General features: G+C 31.1%; 1 protein-coding gene across 3 annotated transcripts in view; it reads left to right on the top strand.

The window, feature by feature from the left end:
- LOC118189459 (AN1-type zinc finger protein 2A) overlaps positions 1-12,695 on the top strand; it is a 51,241-nt gene that overhangs the window by 33,659 nt on the left and 4,887 nt on the right. For all 3 annotated transcript variants that reach the window (XR_004758278.2, XM_035360060.2, XM_035360059.2), the window contains exon 8: positions 4,154-4,232. Coding sequence is in view for 2 of the 3 variants with exons in the window: in XM_035360060.2 (XP_035215951.1) it covers positions 4,154-4,232 (79 nt within the window). In the remaining variant the exon portion in view is untranslated. The remainder of the gene's footprint in view (positions 1-4,153; positions 4,233-12,695) is intronic.

The following is a 12,695-nucleotide window of genomic DNA, read 5'->3' as shown; positions in this document are numbered from 1 at the left end:
TTAAATCTTTTGCAGTTGCAAATTAAGCGATTATTTCTTCCCAAATACATGCAATGTAGGAATTTACAATTTTATGCTCTTTCTAAAAACATGTTATGCTATAACAAATAATAATTTTAATAAAAATGCTTTGTTATTTGCCATTATATTTTGATAACTTTTTAATCTGTAGGTATAATAATGTTTTAACTCTTTGATGCGCGCAATATTATTTTTATAATTTTTTTAACTAAAAACTGTAGAAATTGAATATTATGATCATAAAGACAAAGAATATATGAATTTAAAAAATCTACTCTTGCCCATTGTTTTGTGGGTGGTGGTCGCACTGTGAAACCATCAAACCACCGCACGTCTAGGACTTTGAAACTTACTGAGGTAGTAGGGGGAAAAAACTTACCTTTCTCCGTGCACGTTTCCAATAAATGACTAAATTTACGAATTAAAAAAAATGTATGTAAGAATTGCATTATATATAATTTTTTTACATTATTTTACAAAGAAAATCGTCAGAAAAAATTAAAAAATAAACATTTATGTAATTTTTCTGTAGCAGTGACCTACATAATAAGGACGTTTGGCTAAGTGGATTAAAAAACTCAGAAAATTAAGGGTAAAAAAAAGCTTCAATGTTTTTTTTTTTTTTTTTTTTTTTTTTAAATCTCAAAGAACAAATTTTTTTTGTGACACTGTTCAAAGCATGTTTTGTCTTTTTGGTACACGCATAGACCCACATTGCACGTTTTGCATATGTATCTTTTATGAGGTTTCTTCCTTGTGCTACAAAAAGTACACTGCCTGGATCTAAATTTCACTAGTATATGTCCAGCGTTATTTAGTTTCTTTTCATCTGGCACATGAAATTTGTGGTTTTTTATGTTAATGGGGGGGGGGGCTTGGTCTTTTTGGCTTTGGTACGGATCGTTCGTTTCTCATTCATACTTATTTTATTCGTATTTCACCCAAAATATTCAGAAAATATTTTTAATTTAAATAAATAATGCAATTTCTATTTTTAATTATAGCAAAGTATATTTACATTAAATTTAAACCACAGGAAATAATTTATAAAATCACAATACTAGCTTGGGGAGCAAGTGTGTTGAGGTTAGAGAAAAGTCTGGAAAAGAAAGACCTTTTAATGGGCAGGTGCATGTATTGTTTAGTAATAAAATAACTCTCTGGTTTCAAAACTCCTTATCTATATCTGGGTAAAAATAAACATTCCTATCTGAGAAGCAAGCAAACGCCATTGTGAAGAACAGTGGTTTCAAGGCGTGACCACCGAGCCTCTAGAGCATTGTGTCACAATGCTCTAGTGGGGCAGTGGTCGCCCCCTGAAACTGCAAAGCAAATGCCATACATATAGAGAGTTTTTTTGTATATATGCAGTTTAATTATTGCTATTTTTTATTGTTTATGATAGAAATCTTGATGTGCGATGAATAATTTTTTTAATTTAAAGTTTTTTTTTTTATATTAATAAAAGGAAGTTATTTTCTGATTTGAAGTACTAAGACCTAAAACATGTATGATTCTTTAGTCATTTTGTGTTATTTAGAGGTAAAAGATCAGTAATCAATCGATTTTCACTCAAAAATTTTGAAGAGAAGAGGAGAAAAAAATTTGAAAATTGGTGGTTTCAGGGCATGACCACCGCTTGTCAAAGGGTTAATATTAATACTAAGTTTTCAAAATGTAATAAGATATGTTAGATAATTATTTTCCAGATTAGTAAGGCATGTGATATTATTATTATCAAAAATGTAATTAATATATATACCTAAACATAGTTTTGTGTCTGGTAGACATTGGAACATGAAATGGTACACAGTGTGGCATTTCTCATTGCTAAAAATCTTCTCCATCATAACATGCATTCAAAATATGGCCATACAAATTCCTGAAAAAACTGCCATATTCACCTGTGTAATGGAGGAAATTATTTAGTACTCCCATTGCAAAGTAAAAGCAACTAATTTGTGAATTCCAATCATTTGTACTAAAAAGTGTTGGATTATTTCATCTGCATGCATTGGAGTAAAAATCAAATTTGTGAGTGGGAGTTGTTCGCTGCCATTTAGGCATGAACTTGTGATGCCAGCTGTGTTTATTTGTGTCCACTGCAGTATGCAACTGGAATACGAGAAGATGAGCTCATTAATGACCATCGAAAAATATTCCACTGTTTTGGAAATGAAACTGAGGTTTTGCTATATGTGCGAATCCTCATTAATTTATCCATTAGTTAATAAATTTTATATGATATGAAAGCAGTGTTAGCCATATTGACCAATCTTCACAACGTAATGTTCTGATTTTTTTCGCATGTTGTAATAAACTTGGTGTGTAAGGAATGGTTTCTGTGTTTGGAGCTGTAAAATTTCCAGAACACTATTTATTTTCCCACTTAACTGTAACTTAAAATGTGCATTGTAAAGCAGTGAAATCTAATTTTGCCTGCTATAAAAAAACTTCTGCTTTTTAAAAGAGAATAAAAAAAGCTTAAGATGATAAAAGTAATGGGAAAGTTTTCAAATCAAGACAGAGGATTTGAAATTAGGCAACAAAGCAACCTTAAATTTGGTACAAGATTTGAATTATCAGTTTTGAGTACAATCTGATGTAAGTCATCCTTTTTCAGAAGCAAAGTTTTTTTACTCTAAAAATGGTAAATAAAGATGTAACATTTAGTCAGATGATTAAATTTTCTAAGGACTGCAAGTCAGTAATTTTGCCATCTGTGTAATATTCAATGATGAAGCAATATTTTATTTGTGCAGTGTAAAGCATGCTTTAGTTCCTGAACATTGGTAGTTCGGTATAAGGTTCGAAATTCCACGATCTGGCTGGTTGCATCGGCATTTTTGTGGTTTTCTCCGTGTGTGACATGTTAATACGAGCCAGTTTCCCTTAGAAGGTCTTCCACGAAGGCATCCTTCCCTTCCGTGTAGTGCCTTAGGACGAAACATGTAAATAATAGTAATAATAAAGTGATTATCAGTAACATAAAATGCATAAATTTGCTATGGGAATGTCAGTTGTATACGTTATAGTTTGCATATTTATGGAAAATATCTGAAAGTATACTGAATTCTTGCTGAGTGAATGATGAATTTGTTTCGAAAAATTTAAGTTTCATTCAGTAGGACGTGTATGAGTTATTCCTGAATCTTTGCTTGATGGATAATGAATCTTCTGTAGACTTCTGAAGATGTCAATTTTATACAGTAGGATTCATCTGATTATGAAAGATTATATAAAAATGTCCACAATTTTTGCTCTCTGAATCATTAATTTGCTATGAAAATATCAGTTTCATAACATGGGATCTGCATGATTATGGGAGACTCCCAGAAAATATCATAAATCTCTGTAGTGAATTACTCATATTTCAATTTAAAGATTTGCTACTTGACAAATAAATGTTTAATCATTTTGAAAACCAGGGTCAAACTTTGAGTGAAATTGTAACTTTTGTTTTCACTGGAATTTTTTATTATGCTCACTAAACAAATAAAGTATGCATAGCCACAGATATAACACTTTATATGCATTCTTTTGCTGTAGGAATACAATGACTGTAAAAATGTGGTTTAATTAAAAGAAAATATTTTGAAAAGAGAATGTCGTAAAAATTAGATGATGGCATTTAAGATATTATGCATTTTCATAAGTTAAATAATTGTCCTCTTAAGATATATGACTGATTTTTTAACTGATTTAAAATAAACTTAAATTTGAAACAAGAATGAAAATAACATGCTCATGTTCCATATAATATATAATATAATCAAAATTTATTTGTTTTGAACTCAATTAGAATGTATTGGTTTGCATCGCAGAGATAATTATCAAGAAACTCTTTTAACTGTATTAGATATCTTTTAAACATTTTGTTTCACGTTTCTTAGCTCAAGACAGGTGGCAAAGGTTAATTGAACTTTTGTGTCCCAACTTTTGCTATCTGATTTTTATGTTCTTTATGGTAGGTAGAAGTTTTGACATAGTTTTAGAAGGAAATATGTAATTGATGTGTTTGATAGATCTCATAATATGTTTACTGATTTATACATAACATTATTATATACATTTGCCATATTTATTATAAATTCAACTCGTATATATATATAAACTTTTCCTATTTTTTAAGAAATGTTCAAGAGGAAGAAGATAGACTCCTTGCTCAAGCTTTGGCAAACTGTGAAAGAGAAACAGTCGGTTCTTCAACGGTAATAAATTAAAAGATTTTTGGATATATAGTTCTTAAATAATAAGAGCAAAGTTGTGCTCTTCCATACTTAATAAAATATGAGTATGGCAAGTGTGTGAATTTTAAATTCCATTTTCATTATGATGCATCTGCTAATATAACTGTTAAGCATACTAAACAATAAATTATGTAATATGTTACTGCATTCATTCAATAAAATGAAATGGCTATTGTGTTTAATTTGGAATTTTTAAATAATTATAGAAACATAAAACCTACAGTATTATTATTCTCTCTCATATATTATAAAATGTGATGTATTTCAGTTCACTTAAAATTTTCAGTAACATTTTTCTTACGAATAGTGTTAAAATTTAGAACAAAAGAGGATCAAGATTTGTCATTTTTTATACTGGGTCTGTCAGAGATGTGTGTAGATTTGCTGAAAACTGTTGCATTTGAATGAAATTTATTTAAGCAATAAAAATGTAGGTCATCTTTCGATTACTATTGTTAAGTAATCATTTGGTCCTGAAGGACCCAATATACTTATGCTTTCAAAATCTAGTATAATTTTTTTTTGTTTGTTTCCCAAACTGTTAATAGCCCTTTATTAACTAAAATCCTTGACAGTAACATAAACAATAGGAATTATCACATCCCATTGTTAGTGCTATTCTGATGTAAATGATTAGCAGGTCCAGGTAACAGCTGGAAGGTTCAAGGCTGCAAGGATACAGTTGTTTCTGTTTTCTTTTTGCTTAAAAGGAAAAGCCTTATAGTCTATATAGTAATATCCAAATTGAAATATCATGGATGTTAACTCGCCACCTTCTGGAGTTAGTTGATTGGGTCTTATGCCTTTCTGAATCTGTACTTTTAAGTAGGTAAGAATGTATAGGACTATTGCATTCCAACTCTCATTGTATAAGTGGCGAGCACATCTGTGTAATTATTGGAAGAATATGTAGTTCAAATCTTTTAGTAAGTGTAGAACTGAACTTTCATATTTCATGTCTCTAAAAAGCATATCAAGTCCAAGTCTCTATAGATTAACCCTCTGGATGGCATGCCGATTTCATCTGATCATGAGATTTATTATTTGGGGATTTACTTTCTTGTTATTGAAAACAATTTTTATCACTTTATTACTTTATATAATAATCTCAATGTCAGTCTCATAAATCAAAGGTTTTGGAAATACAGAATAAATAAATAAATAATTTTGCATTCTAGTTAAGTAGCTAATAATTGTTATTTAAACACAACTCTTAATGAGCAAAGCTAAAATGTTGTGCCTATTTGAGTGTTGATGCAAGTTTGTATGTTCTCTGTAATATGTTACTGCATCCTTACAATAATTAATTTGTGGGAAAGTATTGTTAAGAAGGATGATAAAGGAAGGAAAATACATTTTTGGTACTATACTGTATTTATCAATACAAGATAGCATTCTTTGTTTATGAAGCTATTTGAATATATTTTAGTTCCTGCGCAGTGTTACTTTATGGGTACAAAACACTGTAGGTGTTGCATTGTTTCTAGCACTTTGGCATAAAAAAAAAAGAGTTTTATGGTAAATTTTTGCGCTTATTTCATAGTACTAAGATGGTAAATAGACTAGGAGTACCAGCTCCATTTTTGTCATCCTAGACAATCAGTACAATCCTTGTATAGGATAAATGTATTAATATTTCCAAAGCATAACATCCTTTGACCTTGATTGTAAAAAATATATTTTTAGCATTTACAATCTGCTGTAAATTGATGACCTTTTATGGTAAGTAATTTTGGATGATGTCTTCTGTAGACAGAAATTCAAGAGAACTTTCTAAACTTAAACTTCAAACAAGCTTTTAAATTCCACTCTGCTGCAGCTGTTGCATTGAAATTGTTCAGAAAAGTATATGGAAATCGATATCTTGAGATAAGCATCTCCTAAAGAAAGCATTTGAATGCTGCTACTTCTTTTGGTATTTTTAGCTACTCCAGAAATGAGCTGTAAGCTGTACAAATGTATGGTTTGAAATAATTCATCATTAATATTGGATTTATATATGTTATGGCTGTTTTTTATACTCTCAGTTGTCATTTGCATTCAGCAAATTGCAAATTTTTGTGATTTTCACCCGTAGTTCCTATCCATTCTTTTAAGATCATAAGAAAAGATCAGTGTACATTTACTGTGTTAACCTGCTCATATTATTGCTTCACTGGAAAAAGTACTTGGGACTGAATAGTTTTTTTTTTTATTTTATTTTTTATTTTTATTTTTTATTTATTTATTTATTTATTTTTTTATTTTATTTTATTTTATTTTATTTTTTTATTTATTTTATTTTATTTATTTATTTATTTATTTTTTTTTTTTGTCGATCTTCTGAAGTTTCATTGAAATACCCATAATTAAAAGATTAATTTCTTTAGAATTCTAATGGTTTTTGATTCTAGCCAGATCTCACACATCAACTGATAGTGCTTTTGAATATTTACCATTCTCATTGTTAATTGTATACTTTTCCAAATCTTTTGGCAGATTAGGATTTCACATAAGAATGCTCAAAAGTTGCCTCCTTGGTTTTCACATTTAATGACATAGTATGTATTTTAGTACTTTACACCTGTGTTCTTACAAAAAAAAAAATGCTACTCTTGTGAAACTTTGTCTTTAGAAATTAACATGAGTTCGCATATAGACCAGTATACTGAGTTAGAGATACTTGATTGAGCAACTGGCTATTCCTTAGACCTTAAAAAGGCTGCCACTGACAGAGGATGGATTCAGCTGGCTCGTGAAAATGTTCTAGAGATGTGGTCTGCTAAGCATCGTCTTGAATTTCCTGTAAATCAGATAAGGAAGCTGATGGTGAATAATAGGCACACTTTTTTCCAGATTATCTGTAAGTTTTGTCAATGGAATTTCATTTGCTATTGTAGAAGGTAGAATTCAGTATAATGTTTTTTGAACCAGGTGACAGTTAACTGGGATCTGTGACAAGGGCAGTTGATGGTACTTGAACCCAGTAATAGCTAACCAGTATCTGTGATAAAAACATTTGTCCTGCCGATGTATTTCACTTCCATCCAGATGACAGAAAAGCACTTACAGATGTTTTGATCTTTCAACAGATCTGTATGCTTAGATGCAGTGAGGGTGTTTGGTACAAGTGCTTAAGTTCTAATTGCCAAAAGAAAATTTCCCCTAACGCAACTAAGTCAATATGAACTTGTACAGTTCTAACTTGGCACGCTCGATCTATGGCTTTATAAAGCTGGCATCATATTCTTAACCTCCCATCAATCAGCATGATGCAGTTGGAAATTGATACTGACATGCATCTTCAGTTTCTGAAGTTCATTTATTAGGTGAAGCAAGCGCTGCACAATCCATTTGTTGGTTGTCTGGCTGAACACCTCATTCAGTTTAATAGTCACATGTGATATGGTTTTATGTTGCTGGCTACCTGTAATATAACTGAGTCTTTAAAGTATGTGTTCTTGACTGTGGAACAAGAAGACATCCAGTTCTGAAGCTATTTCTGAAAGTGAATAATGTATGTGTGGAACAGCTGTTGTTTAACTTCAGCTGTAGATACCTAAATTACAAGTTTTATTCATGTTACTTTTAACAAATATTTTGAGAAGTTTATATTTTAGTTGTCTTTTTCTCTCTCTCTGCGAATATAATCTACGGCTAGTGCCCTTACATGCATAGAAAAGAAGCAGAAACATTGCAAGATATGCATAATGCTGTCCATCAGTGGTATTGCTGTATTTTATGCACTAATGCCATAACCAGCTTTTTTTTTTTTTTTTTTTAATTTGGTTTGTTTTCCTCAAATTTTTTTAAATATTCCAAATTTTGTAATCAAACACTGTTCAAAGGTTTAACATACATTGGTTCAATTGAATGAGCTACTTCTGATATTATCGAGGTCTTACGAATTTCTCAGGAAAGATTTTTCCAAAATAAATCTTATCTGTTATAGGCGACATCAGCTTTCCCTTCAGGTTCTCATGTTCTTGTGAATGAATGCCAGAAGAACCAAGATACTGATGGTACAAGATACTGAAATTCTTGCATCATATGTCCATCATGCGTTTAATAATACACTCTGTTCCAAAAGTTTATAGACCCAAGTAAATTACATGGTTAAGAAAAACAGGAATGTCTAAAATTAACCAATTAAAATATGTTTAATAAATTGTAAAATTATTAAAAACGTGCCTTGCATTCAAGTAAATATTTAACAAAAATATCAATTTGTCTTTCAGAAAAAATAAATATATGTTTGGAGGCAAATGTAATTTTATGTAAATTAGTTAGCAACAATCATGGTGGGATAAATACATAAAGCCTTTTATATGATAATGCCCTCATTGAAACTTAATTTTAATTTATTAAAAAATTTAAAAAGGAAAAAAGATCATTTGAACTGTGTCTAAGTATGCCTAAAGCTACACAAATTTCTGATGTTAAATTTAATAGGATTCTGAACTTTAAATTGCATGGTAGGTTATTAAAGAAATTTCAAAACTTCAGAATCGGATCTGTAAGCATGATTTATCGTGTATTCTTGTTAGACACCACATCAGCCAAAACCATGTTCGGGAAGACCGTAAGTAACGGATATTCACAGTGATAGGTAAATACAAAGAATGGCTTTGACTCAGAAAACGTTGGTTCACCAAATTACAAGGGCTTGTGGATAGCAAATATCCAAAAATACTGTTCATAGGTGAATCAAGGAATCTGGTTATATATGATTCACATAAAAATGGCTCAATCATTACCATTCTCAATGCCAAATGAATGAGATTGCAGTTGCATATGACAAATGGATCTGTTGCATATGACAATTCTGAGATGCAGTTGCATATGACAATTCTCTTTGTAATTGGGTATACCAGCACGGCAATGCTCCCATTCATACTTCTAATGCTACAAAAAATTTCTTGTCCCATGTGGAGGAATATATTTATTTTGTATACATGTATCCATGAATCTCGGTGGTTGTTTAGCTTCATTTTGTTAAAAGATTGTTAAAAGATTTTCGTTTTGCTGCAAAACAGATATCGCTTTCTTTAGCTTGTCATGTATTTGTGGTTTTGGTCATTTATTTCCTGTTAAAAGATTGTTAAAAGATTTTTGTTTTGCTGCAAAACAGATATCGCATTCTTTAGCTTGTCATGTATTTGTGGTTTTGGTCATTTATTTCCTTGGCATTTCGCTATTTATGCTGTTGTTTCTCCATAAGCTTGAAGTAATTTCTCAGAAGTAATTAATTTCCAGAGTGTTCCAAAATCTTCTACTTCTTTTAGTTTACAGTGATAGTCCCATGTGGCTGCCAGTTGTGAAGCAAACTGAATATGCATTTCACTGGAATAACGTGTAGATCTTCTAAAATGTTTTCAGCAGGTTGAGGAGTAGGTTGATATTCCTTTAGAATAAGAGTTTTCACTTTTTCATAATTCTGTAGATCTTCCTTTGTGTAGATGAGGACATCTAAAGCTTTTTCTTCAATTAGTTTCAATAATATTTCCGCTTTGAATTATTTTGGAACTCTTTGAGTTGCTAAAATCTTTGCTAATTCGATTTGCTACTTAGCTAATTAGTCTTTGCTAGTTTGCTCTTTCTATTCTCAATCTTTTTTCTTCCATTTGTATTCTTTTTTCTATTTTCATCTTCCATTTCTTACTTTCTTTTTCTGTTCTTCACTCTAATGATCAGAATTTCTTTCACAAAGTCGACATCTTTGATTTCTGTTCTGAAGTTTGTGTTTCAGTTCTGCCAGTTTCCAATAAAACAGTTAACAAATCTTCCTTCTTCCCATTTTTGACATTCTCTTTTCTTTTTTAAACTTTCCAACCTAATTTAAAAATTCTTATGCTTCATATTCAGATCCAGAAATGCAAACTTCTTTTAGTGTTAGCATACCTATTTTTATTTTCAGTGCTCTGAGCTCTGGTTCTCGAAATAAAATAACATTAAAGCATATAATTTAACTCTGAGCAGAATATTGCTCCTACAACATACAATTACAAGCACCTTGCTCTTCCATGGCAGATATTCAGCTAACTTAAATCTAGCAATCTGTCACGAGAAGAAGCAAAATGCACCAAGCACTCCTTGTTGATCGCCAACACTTGGCAGATACTAGACTTTTCCTGAAAAAATTATCATTCAAGGTTATAAGTACACTTTTTTTTTTTAATCTTCTTCATAACAGTATCTTTTTTTATCCCGTGGGCAGGACCTATTTATCATCACCGAGAGCACTGCCCGGGGTGTACCACAGGGAAGCGAGTAATTTTTTATCTGCAAGAAAAGGTGATAGTCAGTTATATATTTCCATGCCCTCTCTGGGATTTGATTTAGAATCTAACGTTATGGCAGCTGGCTTCCCTACCACTATGCAAGCATACTGAACAAGGAGACATACCAGGTGTGTAAAAAGGAAACTGGATTGTAGTAGCTGTCAATGTAATTAACCTTCAAATCGCATCATTTGCACCATTTTATTTCTTTAATAGCTGACTAAGATTTTTGACTTGCAACAATACAAGTTTCATATAACTTTTATTGTTGCAAGTATAAGTTTCATATAACTTGTATTGTTTCATATGGTGTAGTTTTTAATAGTGTTGAACATGTTGAGATATGTGCCCACAAACTACGATTTGTGGAAAGCATTAATTTTCTGTTAAAGTTTAACTGCTGCAGAATCACATCAAATGCTTGTCAAAGCTTATGGTGGGTACGGTCTTGGTAAATCAGTGTTTTGGGTGGTTTAAGAAATCAGAAGTGTCGATTTTGATGAGAGAAATAAAAAACTGTGGAAGACCTCTAAAAACATTTGAAGACAGTCAATTGCAAACATTGTTGGGTGACATTGATTGACACTCAAACTCAATAAGAACAACACACAGATGGATTAAATATAACTCATGAAGTTATCTCCGTAAGTTTGATGAAAGCCATGGGAAAGATCTAGAAGGTGGGAAAATGGGTTCCACATGAATTTAAGGAAAGGCAGCTAGAAAACCAAAAAACCACTTGTGAAATGCTGCTCACCAGGTACAAAAGAAAGTCATTTCTCTATTGAATTGTGAGAGGTGATGAAAAGTAGATGTATTTTGAGAAACCTAAGCATAAAAGATCATGGGTAAATCTAGGTGAATCATCAACATTGATTGGAAGACGAAATTGCAATGGAAAGAAGACAGTGCTCTGTGTTGGTAGGATCAAATGGGTGTATCTATTATTGAGCTGCTAAAACCTGATGTAACAATAGCATTGCATGAAAAACGACCAGAATATCAGAAAACACAACACAAACTCATTTTACTGCACAATAATGCACCATGACACAGAGCAAAACCAGTCAAAAAATCAATTCAGGTCTTCAGTTGGAAAATAACCTGAATCATGCGGCTTACTCACCAGACTTGGTTCTCTGTAACTAATGTTTATTTGCATGCACTTGCACAGCAGCACTTCATTTCTTATGAAAATGGCTGAATGACTTTGCCTCAAAAGAGCAACAGTTTATAATAAAAACAGCATAAATTGCCATAGAGATGGGGGAAAATACATAGCTGGCAATGGACAGTATTTCAAATAAAGTTTTTTTTTTTTTTTTTTTTTTTTTTTTTTTTTTTTTTGTGTGTGTGTGTGTGTGTGTGTGTGTGTACAATAAGTTTGTATTTTCTATACAAAAATTCTGGTTTCATATTTACACACCTGGTAGTAGCACAGCTTAGCAGTGCAAGATGATCTTTGGCATACCTTTTGCTGCTGTCATGTGAACAGATGATATAAAAATTCCAGTTATTTCAGTCTTGCTCGATTAAAACTGAACAGGGTTAATCTTCAGTTATAAGCACAACATTCCTAATTTTGAGTAAAATATGGATTTAGCAACAGTTATAAAAGTGATCATCAATAGAATATGATAGCTTGGTTTATTACCGAATGAGGAAATATCACCAATGTCTGCTTCGCTATGGACATTTGAGAAGCAGTATGCATTTTCAGTCCATGGATTTCCCATTTTCTGTTGTATTAAGAAATGTATTAAGAAATTCTGATTATTAACAGTTAAATAATTATTAACTTTAGAATATATATATCTATTTGCTATCGCTTTTCCCCTTCTGCTGAACCCTTTGTAGAAATTTGCAAATATTTGTCATTTATTAATTTTATTTGCCACATTTGTTTCTGTGAATTTTTAAACCTTTAGAAAAAGAGTTTTAAGTTTAAAATAAAGTGGTAACATTAAAAAGGGAGTGTGATAAATTTTCATTTTGTTTCATATTTCATTCTGTAATTAACATCAATTAAATTTTCAATTACTTTAACACTCCTGTAAATAAAAGCTAGAGATTATAATAGTACCAGAAAAAAAAAAAAAAAAAAAAAAAGCTGCAAATCTTGAGCAGTTTTTTTTAGGAGGAGAAAGCATGTTAAATAATACAC

The sequence above is a fragment of the Stegodyphus dumicola genome, chromosome 2, assembly GCF_044657685.1.
Source record: "Stegodyphus dumicola isolate Sdum_Otavi_A_Nest chromosome 2, ASM4465768v1".
NCBI lineage: Eukaryota > Metazoa > Arthropoda > Arachnida > Araneae > Eresidae > Stegodyphus > Stegodyphus dumicola.
This window is presented reverse-complemented; position numbering and strand designations above follow the sequence as displayed.